The following is a 17,523-nucleotide window of genomic DNA, read 5'->3' on the forward strand; positions in this document are numbered from 1 at the left end:
AGAACATCTTAAATGGAACAGCTGCTCTATAGAAGAAAATGTAGACGCCAACTCTTTTATAAAAACGCTGCATTGCTTACGATCGCCGCTGGGCCGTCTCCAGTATGAACGCCAATTGTATACCCGAAACGATATCTAATGACCTCGAAGAATATTGTTAGAAGAAACTGCCAGGTCATTTATCTTATTTGCTGCATGCATACACTCTCAGCTAAGGCTCACACAAGCGCCCGCAAAAATGTATAAATGCTCGAACATGTTCTGTCCTTCGTACCACATACTCCCTGTGGGTCAAATATAATGGGTTGGGAAAAACGGCAAATAAACACACTGTTATGAGTGCAAAGAAAATTACACAATATCCAGCATACTGCCAACAAATATACGTAAACCTTGTTATTATTGCGCAATCAAAGAATATTCCTTCGAGCCTGCAGTTCACAGTAGCAAAAATGGCTTCAAATTCCTAACAGAGCCGCGGCATAGGAAAATTACAGATAAAAATAGTTAAAGTGCACAACAATGATACTGTCACCTTTAGGTTATCGTCTGGATGGCGCTCAGCCAGGAGCGCTTCGCGGCTTCTCACTCCGAAATTATTAAGACACTGCTACGGCAACCATGACATGCGAAACCGTTACCTCGTAGCCGTACGTCTTCTACATGTGCCTCTCCACCTGGCATTGATAGAGCCATCTTTCCTTTCCTCGTCAGACCTTTTTAATGGCATGTCTCAACTTTTAGCCGACATTTTTTCCTTCAAGTTCGTATCCTTATTATTTGCGCTTGTACCTTTAGCGGTTTTCACGTTATTCTTGCATTCGCATTCTTCGCTTTCCTCCCACATCAGAAGTACCATTTGCTAACGAATTTCTCACTATGAAGGCTTCTTCTCGTGAAAAGATCTTTGTAAAAATCTTCTGCACGGATTTCCAGATTTAAACACGTGACTTACGCAAAATGGCTCTATAATACCATCCTCGCCACAGCCTTATTTATCATCAACATTACGTTCGGCATTACTTCGTTGAAGTATGCCTGAACTCCACCCTTTTTGTTACCGATTTTCACAGACGGACACACTAACAATTATGATTAAAATTTTCAATCGACCCTCGAGTATGAGGAATGCGCAGCCCCATGTTACCTTAATTCACCTGGAACAATCCTCTAGCGGGTAGATCAAACTACGACCTTAGACCTCAATTTCTACTCAATGACATTTTACTGGTCTAAGTAATGGAAACTACTACAGGTCGTCATTTCTTTCAGTATTGACACGTTTTAGTTGAACCCTCAATCCTCTCTTCTCACTTCCGATGTGACTTGCATGAATTCCGCAGACGACTTCGTACGGCAATCTCAAGACGCACCGATGCATAGATGCTGAAAGACGTTCGAAAGACGGCTTGCCGCCTTTTGCACGTGCAACTCGCGCATTAAATACCACGTTACTGGTGGAAGTCTCAGGTTATTGCATGAATTTAGAATTGTTATCGTAACCTGACCCGAACCGTCCCCTTTGAGAGAAACACAAAAATGGGCGAGTCCTAGGGAAGAAAAGAGCGAAACTTCACTGTAATCGACTGTACCATCTCATTAATGAAAACATTTAGTGGCAGGGATTTAAAATAACCAGGCACAAACTTCGACATGCGCAACCATTTCTTTCATCAGGCATAGCACGAAAAGCTATTAATACTATCCAGAACGGCCTTCACTCCATTGAGTCATTAAAAGACCCAAAATTTCCTTCAACCTCGAAGGGGTCAAAGACGTTTTATATAGCCCTAAATCCCACCTAGCCTCCGGTGTGGACTCTTCAGGGGGGCACTACAGATTCCAATGTACAGAAGACACCTAAGCCTTGCGTTCAAACGTAAGCTCTATGCAAAATCTCTACGCTCAAGTAGATGCCGAAGAACCTGTTAAACTGTAAAGAAATTTCCGATCGCCTGAAAGAAGGCGCATAGCCCTGATCGTTAGACCTGGTAAATCCCCAAGTAACTGTGGTCTTCAGGTCTGTATGTATGCTAAGCGGCCTCTCAAAAGTAGTCGAACATATCAAATCTAAATAATACACCTATTAAATACCTCTAGAAAGGGCCATTATCACAAAACCGGCACGTTGACTATTAGGCTGCCCAATGTAAAATATAACGGCGAATTGCAGTCATTGCGTTAGTCTTCAGGGATGAAGTCCTCGAACCGACATTACAGAATATTGCGCACGCGGCGGTGTATTTACACCTGGCTACCATCATCGCTGCTCGAACCACAGCTATCATAGACTTTATACAATGGTGCACTAATAGATGTATGAAGAAAAAATACCCTCAATGATCTTAACAAACTACATGGAGAATTTCGCCTACAGCTGGACAACCTTAGAATCCACTACTTATAAACTCTACCACACACAGATCTTAAAGGAACACCCCACATCAAGTACGCCTCCAAAAAAAGTAGAAGTTCCTGCGAAGCTATATCTAATGCTCCTCTAGACTGGAGTAAAGAATTCCCTTGATAAGATCCAAAGACATAGCTTTAAGAATCTTCAAGAAGCGTAAGGCAAATACTATGGGAGCTCCAGTTTGCTGAATTCGCAGCTTCACCCTCCGCAGCACCCTTTCAAAATCAAGCAACGAACAAGAAGATAGATCTTTCTACATCCAAAATAAGCCGGGCATCGAACGAAATCTATTGCTCTAGATCTGATACCACGGTACGAACATCATGGTTTTCTTGCAAACGCGGTGTCACAGCTCCTATCCAGTCACTGATTTCTTGATAGCTTATAGATTTTGTAGGTAAAATTTTCAGAACAGTGGAAACTCAGCACCATTTGTAATGATGACGAAATTCAATACATATTCTAAAGGTGCCCTGCATCTAAAAAGAAATGCCCACACGTGACCGTCGCTTTTGACACTTCCTAATACCCCGACATGCCAAAACTTAACAACCCACCTCATAAAAGCCGTACCTCATAAAATCTCGCCAAGTAGGGGCATAATGCCGTAGGAAAATTTTGGACAACAACCAAAAGGTGCAATTGCAATGGGCGCAATGAACGATGCAAGTTGAGGTGTAAGATAATGATAAATAACGGTCCCAAACCTCTCGCCTCACATTTTTTACTAGAGGAGCATATGCAGCAGAGCTCGCGTTTTAGGGGGTTGGTTAGTTTGAGCCTTTTGACTTCGTCGTTATGGTGGATCAAATGGTTGCTACACGTACGACTGTTAATATTAGTGCTAAGATTTTGCATCCATTCACGAAGTGCATAGCTCTGGTCACTGATCCTATGAGTTTTGACATGCACCTCAACAAAACTACGTAGGCATCTAAATTGTCCATTCGGTGGAATCAGGCGCAAGCCTGTCAAGTGCACTAGTCTAGCTTTAAAGGTCAACAGAGGCATAACTGAAATTTCGGTGTCCGTGTTGAGTTCCATATTGACATCAGCATGCTCAATATCGACTAATGAGAAACCTTTGCGTTCATTATTTAAACAAACTTCATTATCACTATCCTCCGCCTTATCGACGTATTTAACTGCTCTAGTTGCCTTTATGCGTGCTTTGTACACATCACGGGGAACGTATGGTGCTTCTCCTGTCAAAGTTGTATCGGATTTTTGCCAACCATTGAGATAAATCTGCCGAAAATGGCCACCAAATAATTCACTACCTGTTCTTAGGCTTCTTCCGAGATAGACAGGGTTTTTAGTAAATAATACTACAAACGGCTGGTATGTGCCTACCAAATCAAATAGTTTGAACATCTCTCACGAATTTCTCGCTTCTAAATGAGCCCAGTCCCTGGCGGAAGACGCTGCCCTCCCAGTCCTGACGTTATGAATGCAATTATTGATCGAAGCTTACCGGAGCCCCTTCCGGTTTAGTTAAGGTTAAAAAGCGCAGTACACTCGTGTTACTTAAGATTTCCTTCGTTGTAAGATCCCCTGTTGCGAATCTCGGGCCTAGTTGAGCTCCTAACCTTCAACCATATCCAGGATAAACTTCACAGAGCGTTCGAAACTCTCTTTAGAGAGGAGTTTTTCTCTTGAATTTGAATGAGTTTTTCTTCCGATGTAGTCTTGGCCAAGCATGTTTTTTTGTTGCTTCAAACGCAAAGTAAGCCAGAAAAGGATGATAGGTATCATTTTCTAATCTTTAACCACAATGGAAATATACTCGCATATTTGTAAGCGGCTTCCCAGCTCATATTAAGTACATCTGAAAGGTGCCAGGTCCAATGACTATTTAGGTGTAGAAAAAAATATGTCTTTTAAACGTGATATTCGAGATGAGGTTTTATGCTTAGGACGCTGAGGCATTTTCCAGTAAGACCAACCACTTATCCCATTATCCTTAAATTGTTCAAATCCTTTAAATCCCTTAAATCGCTATTTTCTTTATTTATTGATGTCTCGTTATAGTGTTATGGTCTATACTTACAATCTATTTGTATGTTCCAAAGCAGAGCCCCTATCATCAAAATGGCCGCATTGTTGCTAACTATGCTGTAAGCCTCAATCGCACGAAGAGCCGTCAGTATTCGCATACCCGCTATCATATTATCATACGCAAGGTTTCAGAATAGTAAAATAAATAGATAGATAGAACCTTGCGAAACCTCAGATGTTATCGAGATGGTCAATTCCCACTGGTGACGCTTGTGATACCCTGATATCATTTTAAGAAAATAGGGCTTCTTTTTAAGCCTTTGAAAAAAGTTTTTGTGGTAAACTATTATTACCACATATTAAGGAGGACGATTAAATGCTTTATTTTTTTTTCATTAAAAAAAAGCAGTGATTGTGCCCGGTCTTTTTTCAGATAAAAGGAGAAGGCGGTCCAAATTTATTAAATAAGAGAGGATAACAATTATTAGCAAGCGTCTCTTAAGAATTAGGACTGCCTCTCCGGTTATTTACTTTCTGGGTAAAATGCACTTACTATTTCCATGGCCACTACTGAGGAGAGCTTTGTCACGGGAATTTGAACAGCCTCAGGAGCAATATTTTTGAGCCTAGGAGCTTTCTCGAACTTTATTCCTTGGCGACTTGCAATACCTTTTTAGTAATGGAAATATTATTGAAGGTCGTGGCTCCCGTAGGTAGCACTTAAAGATGTACCGAGTAAAGAAGCATTTCTAAAAAAATTGCAATCATTTAGACTAGGGCATGTTTGGTTTGTGTGATGCCCCATTACCTCTAATAAGCTTATAGGTCCGTTTCGAGTTCCAGTAAAAAAATTTCTAACAACTTTTGATGCTTAATCTAATTTCCCTCTTGAGTAGCTTCCGCATAGCGGTAATCTAGCGGGACGTTATGAAATTCTGAATTTAGCTTCTTTTGACTGCATGTATTCCCTTAGCACTTCTCTGTCCGTGGGTGAAATAAGAGGCAGTTGCACCTACGGCGTGCATGCAAAAACAGTCTCGGCAAATCCCTAAAGGTTTCTTTGCTCTTCATTAACAGGCGTGGGTTTCTTAGTTTTAAAGGAGACTGCAGTTTTAAGGTCGATGCATTTATGACTGCTATCCTAAGGAGCTACTCCAAGATGTGCAAAAGGAGCCACAGATCCGTCTTCCAGTATTAGATTGAAGCGTGCCTCGCTAATATTTCTGTGAAATGCAAGCTCTTTACCTGTGTCGAAAATCGTTACACTGTTCGCTGCTCACCATTCTGGCAGTGAATGTATTCTGTTGTTAAGCTTTCTAGAACCTTACGTAACAGGGGCTGCGTTGGTATCCTTACAGGTGAGCAGTTTGTGACTCCTGGTTTGTGACTGAATGCGTTTACCTGGCTACTCGGGCTAATATAAAAAGTAAATTTTAATACTGTCTACCAGGCTATATGAGGGTAAACATTTTCGGAGTATTGTTGTATCCAATCCTTTAATTTCAGGTGTCTGTGTATTGCTAGGGTTCAGATGTATTTTCAATTCACAAAAGGTTTTGTTGTGCACTTTGTGTGTAGCTTTATCTAGCCGTTTCTATGTGTTGTATAATGCTCTGCAATTTTGTCCTTTTCGTTTTTTCTGACTCACTGAGCCTAAAATCACAGCTTTCCACTGCAACCGTTTACTCTACACCCGAGCCCTTACACAGCTACCTTTGAAAGCAGCACCATTCTTCAACTGCTCTTTTTTATCTTAATAAAGAAGCTCCCATTTTTGTTTGCAATAACAGAGACCATTTCCTCGCTGCAGTCTTTGGTCTGATATGGCCCTTTAGCTGAGCAACGGTTTCCTCTACTTTATTTCGAATAACGCATGTTAACGGCTTAGCTGCTTCATCACAAGAGTCTTAGGTTACAAAGATTTACTAGCTTGTTGGAGCTATATTTTTTCGACAAGATCGAATTTTCGACCAGTCTTCTGAGATGTGCAGCAAGAGGGCCATCGAACAAAATACCACTCGCTTTCCCCACGACCATAAAAAGGTTTAAAAAAGTTCCGGAATGTCTGGGGATATTAAACCACCATAAGAAATCGAATGCAGGGTTGAAAAAGAGAAATTTGCAACTGTGTACTGCCTTCTATTCCCAGGAGCTCAAGGCCATTGGTAATTCCAAAAAAGAATAATCCGACCTACAGGAAAACAGACATTGAATCGTGAGGGAACTATTGTCGTCTGGACGTTTAAACATGGAGGGCGTGTGCTTGTACATACAAGTAGAGCAGTCCGTAGTGAACAGACCAACAAATTTGTAGAACGTTTTTCTTCGGCTGTTTCTGCAGAATGTTTGGATCCTCCAGTAATTTTCTTTAGAACTAGATGGAGCATGAAAAGCAACGCAGCAAAGGGTCGGCGCCCGCTATACGGTAAGCATCTTTTAGTAGCTCCTGAAAATCAGCCGTTTTGTTCACCTCCATCAACAGGATTTGCCGGCCGAACTCGAAATCTTATTGTGGATCCAAAATCGTGCTTCGATTCTGTGCTTCAGCTCTTCGTTTTTAAAGCGAAAAGCGTCCTGTTCTACCTGACATGCCTCTATCATGTCCAAAATTCCTCTAAGCCTGCTTTAGCTACTCGTTCTTGTTGCGAATAATCCTTCTGGAGGTCTTATATGACTTTGCCTGTTATACTGTATATATAATGACCTTGCACAGACACTGAAACCGGCTATGATACGTTCTATTGCATCTACGCTTTGACAAATCTACTTGTTCATGCGAGTTGATCTAAATGCATGATGTAGGTGGCAACATATTTTTCTTCCAGTTGTGGAACTTCGCATACTGAATGAGACGAGCATTATAACTTCAACCATAAATCATCAAAGATAGGATGGGAATCTGCCCACCTTACTTAGGCTTGTCTTGCCTGGATTTTGTCGTTTTTAATGTTAGATAGACAAACGACCTCGTTTCTGTTTCTATGATGTTTTATTTTCCCTTTAAAGAACTAGATATGAATAGATTTAAGAATATCCTACAGTATTGTTTTACTGAAGATTTACTGTAAAAGCATGATTTTCACGAATTTTAGCAACGAGAACAATTTATATTCCGTAATTAATTAATGAAACAACAAAGTATGATGCGTATATTAAGGTGTACCACACAAGTAGCCATAAAGCTAGTATTATAAGTACAAATAAAATTCACTGTACTTCATTTTAATATAATTTATTTTAATTTCCTGTGCAGTACTGCATGTATAACAGGTCCAATAATGTTACTCATGCAAGCTGCTAATCTACACATACGTAACTGAATAGCCAATTTAATAATACTCTTGTCGATCGAAGCAGTTTTCATAGCTGACTGGCACTCCCATTGTCTATAGCGGTTTCAAAAAGTAAAATTTGTACGTCCATTACATTGGTTCCGGTATGACCTATTTTAAGGTGCGTATCATCGTTCCCTTTAAAAAAGTTATACGAGTCGTTGTTGAATAAATAACTCGATGCATCTGCTTTGATCTCGAAGTCGCGTAGGCTGCAACGATGGAAAGAAGTACAGCAACGAAAACTTTTTATTAAAATCAGGTGAAGCTCCGGCTCACTGTACAATCCTTTACTTGTGGCAATGAAAATCACCATAATAGTTTAAAGCAGTCTTTTCAGTCTCTTCAGAAAATCCTCAAAAAAAAACAGCATATAACATTGTTAGTTAGTAATAGCATTAACAAAAATCTGCATGGTCGAACATGCTCGTTCGTTTTACCTATGTTTAAGTTATTCTACGACGGATAATCTTTCTGTTAATGAAGGGAGATCGACACACCCGAAGTGACTACAGGAAACTTGAAATCTTAAAATTTAGTGTTGGTTTTAATCGATCAACTTCAATATCTTAGAAAAATACAGATTCAAGACAATAATGCATATTGGCCGAGCAGTCTCTTTATCACACAGGCACACACTGTATATACAAAGCGGGTACACAGAACCTATCGTGACACGTGTTCGGGGCCCTATGCTGCTGAAAGCAAACAGCGAATTATAGACAACTGCCCGGAATATTCCAGCAGTGGTTAGCTGCAGAAGTTAACAGGTATACGACTAGTATTTACTGTAGAAGTTTATATGAATGCAACTTGCTATAACATCGTAAACACCCCCATTAAGCAAATAAGTTTTGTACGTTCGATTGCTACCAACAGAGTGTTTTTCTCGGCCCATAGTAGAAGGCTTACATTTAAAACCATCCGCAAAGGACTGTGAAATATCCCATATAGCAAATTAGCAGCCACCAGTCACGGAGACCATAATTCCGACTCGTTCTGTCTGCCTCTCCTAGAACCCTAACAGGTGTATTAGATTTCTGATGTAGAAAATGACTATTGAATTTAACCTCGGCACTGGTCTAGTAATCGGACCTTTGAAAGTATGAGTGCAAAGCCTACGGCTTGCAAATGTGTTGGATAGACCACCCAGACCTTACAATTCACTGAGTGGCTTCTGTTGACCAAAACGGCGTAAAAATAATTAGTGCAATCGAATCACCGGTGGAATTACAAATGTTTAAAATCGTTTGAAACGACATCGGATGGCCAGCTCTCAACCTAAAATTAAATGAATATTCTGATATCTATTGTACATGTGAGACATGAGTACATGAAATTCTAGCTAGAAGTCTAGAAGTTGTTAAAGCATCGGAGAGACGTTAATAACGTTGCGTTAAAAAGCTTACGATGCGATGTGCACAAAACGATGAAAAATACATTATTTGCAAACTACGATCCTACGAATTATCGCGCTGCTTTCTCATAGGTTTCGCTACAACTTCACTATCCTCCTCGCTAGCCATAGGCTGGCTTTCCGGAGTCATGTACGCTCCAGTTTCTAATTCCGTATTCAAAACCAACACATGCGGCCATACTTGCATTTGTTTCTTATAAACTCACGTGATAAGTTTTTGTGTAACATCGTATAAATCATCGGCGTTGTACCATACGGGTGAAACAATCAGTGCTGATCATGTACACCACAGAAATTACTTACCGCTCTAGAGACTTTCTCAAAATTTAATTAAGGTTAACAACTTGTTGTATATTATGTGCATTGGCTAATAAAATAGGCCACAAAAAAATAGTAAAGGCCAAAAAAAGTTTATACCTGAATGCCCGTTACTTGGAAACAGCCGAAAGTGTCCAGGAGTATTAGTACTTAATAACTGCTTAAAGAGTTTGCAAATAAAAATAAATTTTGCATATTAGATCAATTCTAATTCATTAATAATCAGCATTAATTAATTAGAAATTTCTGAAACAGGCGCTATTACAGTGACAATTAAGCTGTAAACTCTCATCGTTCCTTACCCATATTTATAAACGAACACTTCGCCCACTCTTAATGGCAGCGCAAATCTAGCAAAAACAACTGCAACAACCGACTATGATTCATTGATTAGGTCGATGGAAAAGCAAAACTTACACCTAAAAATGCTAGACCAGCCTTTAAAATATGGATCGTAGATGCATGTCAAATAAACCAATTCGAAGTGGAGCCATATCGACGCAATTCAGTAAGGGCCTAAATATAAAAATTAGCCCTCAGTATTAAAACAAGTAGATAAATTCATAATAATGATTACTAATTCTCGTTTTATTGCATGATAAATCTATTGTAAAGCTTTACATTAACCTCATACGTGATGACACTGTATTTTGATCAACGACTGCACCAGCGGCGTCTGTAGGACCGTCGATTCCATCGGTACCTGCAGACAGGAGAACAACGTCCCTATGGAAGCCTTCTAAAGCTATCGCAGCCGAAAGGGCTAATTCCTGGTTACGTCCACCAATTCCCGTTCCTGAAGGTAATAGAAGATAGTTGACTAAATACATACGCTTGCATTTATTTTAAGCATGTTTTGCGTACCCAAGCGGCATTTCTATAATAATTAATAAATATTCTTTTATTTCTCTCTATTTAAAATATTCAACCGAGTTTAAATTCGAACAGTTTTAACAGATATGGTCAGGCAGATTGGCAATAGTGTGTTTCAGCCTTTGGGGGCCATACCACTAATAGCGATGTAAATTAAGAAGTCGTATGCGCAACGGTTAATAAAAGTTGGTATATGGTAAACGTTTCATACCAGTAACTTTCACGGTTGTTTCACCGCCAAAGAGAACGCAGACCGGTGCACCCTTAGGCAGATTTTTCAGCTGCTCGTGGATCACTTCATTAAGATTAAGATTTGAACTGTCTCGGTCCATTGCGATTCTGAAATGGAATTTTTGATAAGTGGTAAGTTTAGTCAATGATTCGGGTCATAAAAATGTTACCCACATTTAAAACAAAACTGTCATCACTTCGTGCCCTTTTAATAAGTAGTCCAAAGAAAGTGGTTAAGTATTTGCCCGTGTACGACGTCCATCTCTAATAATGGTCTTCAAACACGTTAGAAAAAAAGCTTCAAGAATTATACTTGTTTTTATACCCAATAGACAATAGTATTGTTCTTGTGCACTTCCTACTTATGTATGCTGGTGAATAACATTTACACTTTTTCCTAGTCGATATTTTCAAGATTTTTCGATGTCAAGATTGACGTAAATTTAGTGCAACATGACTTATTACTTTAGCTTTAAGACTGAGCTATCTGCTTTAGCAATAAGAAGTTATTTGATTATATCTATTTAATTGTCCAAAATAATTTTTTTTTTCGCAAAGTAACATATTGTATATTAGGGTCGCAGAAAATTTTGCGACCCTAATATACAATATGTTGTTCAAAAAGCGGCCGGTACCTTATATTAATTTTTTTCCATAGTAAACATTTTATGACACTGAGTAGCGCTCGTTGCGCAGCTAGTAAGGATAATGATCACTTGTTGAAACAACTGCGTTGATCGATAGTCATGGCCTCCCACAGAAAACAGACGGTCAAAGGTAACTAAAGAGTTATCAGAATTCTACTTAAATGTTATGAATATTAAAGGCTTCTTTTTTTCACCCAAAGAAGCGAAAAAGAAGTCTAAAAAATCTTATAAGTAGATCAGTACAAACAAGATTACTGCAACAAGATTAAGAATTAAGTGACGCTCCGGAAAACGCATGTTTTTAACTAAAGGATCCTCAGCTCATGGTGCTACAGAACTAGCTTTAGAAAAGGGACTAAATACTATTATTTATATGGCATCTGTACCGCAATAATAAACACCGTGCATCACATCGGGTTCATACTAAGCAGCCATTTGTCGTCAACCATTACTATATGAATTGTGTCTTGAGTAGCCAGCACACAAATTGGTTAATTTAGCTTAAATTTAAGTTTCTGTACGCATGCAAACAATTCGACGTAAACCTCGTAGGAGGTTTTAGATCTTCGTCTGTCAATAACGATAACGACAGAAATAATAATAAGTAATAATAAAGAAAATGTAGCAATATTTCTATTGTTCAAGTTATAACGCAATAAAACATTTAAACATCATATTAAGTGAGATAACACCTACCTTGCACTACGACCAAAATATATGCAACATATAAAGATCCCGTTTGAGAACACCAACAGAAAATATTGTTTTATTACGAATTTGGAAGTTTTGCTCAGAGTGATTCCGCATAAAAAAATCTTGTCATTTGAAGTATTCCAGAAAGTCAGGCCTCACCCAGCAATTTCTTTATAACTGATGAGCCGAAAGAGTGTTAACAGCAGATTTGGCACTTACGTGTTGACATAAAAAAAAATAGACTAAAAAAAAGTAGAGTTTAGAGAACAGCTATTGTATTATTGTAAAGCCACTTCAGTATCGTAAAGTAACACACATAATACTATTTCGTAATACCGACTTGGACATATTATTCGGCTTCGTTCTTAGTTTTATCGAAATTGGCCACTGATGTGCTATGAAAATAGTTGTGTAAAACTACATTAATAGAAAAACCTATTAGCAACGGTGGAAAAGAAGCGGAGATCAAAAACTAATCAAGTTCATCAAAATAAAATAACAGTAAAAATTCTACATAAAATGCGATTGAGATTATTATTATGGCTGCCCAAAAGATCTATAATTTTACGTTTAAATAATTAAATTATACCTTTTTATGGTCTTATGTAGTTAAGCCAGCCACTTGTAACTTATATTAAAACTGAATTACATTTAATTTAAGTAAATGCTACGTCCTTAATGTCTCAAAGACAAAGATGCAGTTCTGGAATCTACATGTAACTACGTACTTAACAATATCGCGTCCCACGTTACGCGCCTCACCACACAAACGATCTGTTGCTATAACCACGTGATAACCGAGACTAAGAGCCTCCTCTTTAGCGGCTTCCAGAGCGATTAAATTAGATCCGATAATATGATTTTCTACGGACGCGAATTGTGGCTGAGGCGCAGAGGATTGATTAATCACACCTGCCAATTTTTCATTGACTTCTATATTGTACCTGCAAATCAAAGTTTTTCAGCAAAATCATACAAGTAGAATGTAAGCGAGCATATTGTATGCCACTGCTATAGTTTCGCATCAGCACTTACAAAACAAATTATAAAATTATAATACACGGCACCCCTCTCTGGCCACTTGGTATTGGAGGTTGGTATTGAAGCATCAAATATATGGACAGTACATGAATGAATAATTGGAAGTGAAAATAGATTTACGCTTTAATAAATCACAAAAAAAATCATAACAAATAAATAAAGATCAAGCCAAATTAAGCTCATGTAAGGTTCATTTATAACGTACATATTCCAAAGGTCTATTAGTTGCGGTTATTTCGCCAGACCTTGTCAGTTTGTAAGTTACTGCTCTGTTTACCAGACGTTCGAAATGCGCTAAGAGGGTAAAAAATTACGTATGTTCTCCGCACAGCGCCAGCGTTTCTTTTCCTATCTAAGACATCTGATCTGACATCAGATAGTAAGAATAGCAGTTAATTTAGACTTCGAAAAAATATCCTGAAGCCAAACGAATCTTACACTTTAACCAAGTAAACCAGAAACAGCGTTTTCCAAGAGCCTGCGAGCGTGGCTTGACGCATTTCTATCTAAATATGTTAGAACGGTACTCGCCGACAATGAATTCCAAGCAACCAGCAGGATCCGGTAGACATCGCCATGCGCGAAATAGAACCGCGCATATATCGTCAACACAACGCAATCACCAACATTTTAGATAGAGCAGTCGAACGGCGGCTTTCGGAATAATATTCAAACACATTGATCTGTGGTCAAATAGTGGCCTTACTGGTAAAATGGAAAGAGGAACAAAGCTCTGGCATGAAATATAACTTACGGGACGATCTATACTGATAAACCATGGTTGAAATGACCTATACTATTTACGAACAAAAAGGTTTGTGTACTTTTGGTCTGAGTAGTCAAGGAGGGGGGCAAGTCTGGGGCAGGCTGAGCTAAGCGTCACAAAAAAGATAATGCGTTATTAATAATAAAGTATAATTCATATGCTAATGTGTATTATATTCAAGCACGAATTGTAAAATGTTATAAAGGAAGATATAATGTTGTTAAGATATCATCTGATTAAAATAAAAGGGCAATAATTATACAAAAGCAACCTGAGAAGAATTTCTGCAGCATCTTCAATACGCCCAGTGGGTAGTGGAGGAACTGTAGGCCCGCTGGCGATAAGGTGTAACGGTGAACCGATTATGTCCGAGAGAATTAAGGATATTACGCGCGCTCGCGTCCGTGCCAAAAGTTGACCACCTTTTAGAGCTGATAAACGGGTCCGCACCGTGTTAATTTCTTCGATTGAAGCTCCGGCTCTCGAAAGAGCGCGGATAAGGTCCTGTTTTTCAGTAAGTGTCACAGGTGATTTTGGCAGCGGGGCAAGTGCCGATCCACCGCCTGTGATAAGTACGAAGAGAATATCTGTTTCGGTTAAAGACTCAATCATCTGAACGATTTTTTGAGAGGCCAACAAACTTGACTCGTCCGGAATGTTGTCCTTTGCACCCTCGATCACCTACATCAATACAAAAAACATGCAATTACAGCCAGTCAACAGTGGCTGTTTCGAAATGGCAACTAAATTAGAGCATTTGACTAATTAATGGGTGATTCATTTTGGAGGTTTTGGAGTTCGATACGGAACTACAGATTAGTTGGATTAAATCTGCAGCAAATCCGTTGATAGTGATTAAAATTAAATTTTAAAGCGTACCATTTTCTGTTTCTGAAGCGCATGATCACAAACGGCAATATATAAGACGCAAGGTTTGTTTTGAAACAGAAAGAAAGTATAAGCTTTCCAATGCAACAGAGTACGAAACAAAGGAGTAAACGAAATCAAATAAAATTTCACTCAACAATTTCTGAGTACATAACACTAAGTAAATTATAATAAAAAAAAGCTTTGGAGCACAACATTACTTATTTAATGTGATAGTAAATGGTTTTTTACGTCAAAATTTGTTTACTGTTAAAAAATTGGGGCGACTAACACGAATCCCAGAACAGACGGGGGCTTGAAGAAGTCAAACTGAATAAAACGTCGTCGGGTTTTGGTGAACAAGGCCCGAAAACGCAATACACGAGCAAGGCCACACCAGTTGCATAATATTGTTGCCCTTTCAATAAAAGAAATGTATGTATTCCATTGTAAGTAGATTTATGCAAAGATGTGCTTACAGTTTAAAAAGTGATCTGAAAGGCAAATGAAATCGAGGTGGGATAAATACTGTGAAAATTATAGTTAGAAAGATGAAATTTATATAGAAGATGTCGAATAAACATGTGATAGCCACAATTTATTTACTAAGAATAATTACTGTTTAGAGCCATCTAATCGGGTAAATCATATACCCTAAGCAAACCACTTTGGTACAAAAAAATAGTTGAATGAGACTGCCTATTAGGTTTTTTTATATAACTAATTACATTTTAAAGCAGAAACGATACAGTTTGCATATTCAGATATATAAGTTATAGTATCTAACCAAGCTACAGATACCTATAGGCAAGTCTACGTGGAAGCACCTCGATTGGATGTTGTGGCAGCCGAGACTTTCTGAAGGCCTGGGTGAACCCGATGGGTACGCTGATGACACCTCGCTGGATGTGGGAGCGTAGAATATTTTGCAACTGTGCAGCCATTGGTGCAACCGCTTTACCCATTCCGCATATAAAAACATTATAATGAGGCTTATATACAGGACTAAGGGGACTGAGACGACCCACCTAAAAACAATCACAAGTTAAGATCATTTCTGATCGCTGCTTCAGTAACAAGTCCTATTGAGTGGTCTTCGATTTCTCTCAAATTATTTGTGCTATTAACTTTCTCAGGATAAGGGGGAAATAAGCTAAATTAAATGAGATTCATTTCATAACCTATAAAAACGTTAAAAAGACATTTTTCGTTTTTTCAATCGAATTGACCAAGTATATATGCTTGAATCGTATTTTTCTTTTAATGCAATATATCTTGGATCGATAAACGTACTGGCTTATACACCAAAAAATAATTTAGCTTTTACTAGGTCCTCAAGTACATTTTTGAATACCTGAATTCACGCTAACAAAGAATTCCAAGCTGGTTTATCACCTTAAAATTGAGTTGATCATTGATCACGTGGATGTTTTTTCGCGTTAGCACTTGCGGTTGTACCGCGTACACAGCTGCATTGAAAATTCGCCGTGAATCCCTATGGAACCGCGCAAGTCTTGGCAGCACGTAGCCCATGCCGACCGAACCAGAGCGCCCAGCCATAGCAGTCTTTTTGCTGAAAGACATATATATACACATAATCAGCAACAACTTTTAAAAAATATAATTGCAATGCACATTGGTCGGTGCACATTCGCCGTCATGCTCGTCCCTTATTCTAGGGGGCAAGTCCCTCTAAAATCATAAATAAATAAACTCCTACACGTGATTTCATTATCCATGGACACTGTTTGAACCTCCCTATTTGGTAGCCAGTGTGCGTTTCAGAAACAAAAGCAAATAATTTGCACAGTTGAGGTCGTTGCCTCTTTCATTCTACCAAAAACACACCCAACATGTTCAAACAGGTCGTTCAAGTAGTCTATTCCGGTTGTTATTTCTTACTTCCTATAAATGGTTACTGCAATATAATACACGAAACCTTATCTGATTATCTACTATCGAAGCAGTAGTGAAAATATAAATTGTCGTATACCTTATGTCCATTAATATCAATAAAAATTATCAGAAAGGTCATATCAGATATTAGTAATTTTTTTACTTTTTTTAAAAGTTTACAGATATAGTCTCCTCATTACGTTATAAAATATTTTGTTAAACTGTAGACATCTTGCGAACATATTATGTGTACACAAAAATAAAAGTTGAATCCGATCATTTTTTAGGCTAACGACTGGTTTTCATTGTGCCATTATGTTTCTCTGGTTTATTAAATGTTGTTACAGTAAGAGTAGCTCACAAAAACAACCCGAACAATAAATAAGCTTTGATTCAACGCATAAACGGAATATGTGTTTATAATTTAATGCTAAAATGCTGCAACGCACTGCAGTGGTTTTCATAATTAGACTTTAAGATGATTCAGTTTCGATGTACTACCGGCAGTTGTCGTGCTCTAAGCAAAGATCACAATAATCATTATAGAACAGCTTTTCAAGCATTATGATAATGTGAATTATCAGCAATAGAAAGATGCAGGGTGTTACTTTGCCGTCGTTGAGCTTTAAGTCATTCTTCAGTAGTTCCTGTTGTCAGCAGCAAAAGAGATGTTCCTACGAAGCAAGAGATCTAAAAAAAGTATTTGAAAAGCCTAATAACAAGAATTAGTAATGTTGAGCAAAGGTACTCACAGTGTGATCAGGTATTGTGTAAAATAAAAAAAATGTCGCTCTTAAGTATGATAATGACCAAATTCGCACGTTCCATTAATACATTGTTTATAATTTAATATAATTTTACTAGAAAATAACTTTTGCAAACATGAACGACAGTTACTGTAGATTAGAAAAATCGAACATGCGCAAGAAGCCATTTTGGGATGGACGAATTGGCGGGAAATTGAAAAGTTTGCCTAACTTACTCAGTTACTACTGATCTACTATGACCTAAAACGAGATGAGAGTTTTTGT

At 38.3% G+C, this 17,523-nt stretch overlaps 1 protein-coding gene and 1 long non-coding RNA gene across 8 annotated transcripts; both read right to left on the minus strand.

Moving 5' to 3' along the window:
• Positions 1 to 361: 361 nt before the first annotated feature.
• Positions 362 to 3,208, minus strand: LOC147754222 (uncharacterized). Its single transcript, XR_015317269.1, has 2 exons — positions 2,987 to 3,208; positions 362 to 1,550 (listed from the first exon to the last, which is right to left on the minus strand). It is a non-coding gene; the product is annotated as an uncharacterized LOC147754222 (long non-coding RNA).
• Positions 3,209 to 7,627: 4,419 nt separating this feature from the next.
• LOC111253876 (uncharacterized) lies at positions 7,628 to 17,405 on the minus strand. 7 transcript variants are annotated; one of them, XM_022814022.2, is made up of 8 exons: positions 17,245 to 17,405; positions 15,992 to 16,169; positions 15,424 to 15,624; positions 14,001 to 14,410; positions 12,651 to 12,866; positions 10,563 to 10,690; positions 10,106 to 10,274; positions 7,628 to 7,955 (listed from the first exon to the last, which is right to left on the minus strand). In XM_022814022.2, exons 2-8 carry the CDS (start codon positions 16,154 to 16,156, stop codon positions 7,772 to 7,774), a joined length of 1,473 nt encoding a protein of 490 aa, XP_022669757.1. In that variant the 5' UTR covers positions 16,157 to 16,169; positions 17,245 to 17,405; the 3' UTR covers positions 7,628 to 7,771. The 7 variants fall into 7 exon arrangements, with proteins under 7 accessions (XP_022669757.1, XP_022669758.1, XP_022669760.1 ...); XM_022814023.2 differs by lacking the exon at positions 17,245 to 17,405 and adding an exon at positions 17,101 to 17,231; XM_022814025.2 differs by lacking the exon at positions 17,245 to 17,405 and adding an exon at positions 16,942 to 17,021.
• Positions 17,406 to 17,523: the final 118 nt, after the last annotated feature.

This window comes from Varroa destructor, unplaced genomic scaffold (assembly GCF_002443255.2).
Source record: "Varroa destructor unplaced genomic scaffold, Vdes_3.0 BEIS01000007.1, whole genome shotgun sequence".
Lineage (NCBI taxonomy): Eukaryota > Metazoa > Arthropoda > Arachnida > Mesostigmata > Varroidae > Varroa > Varroa destructor.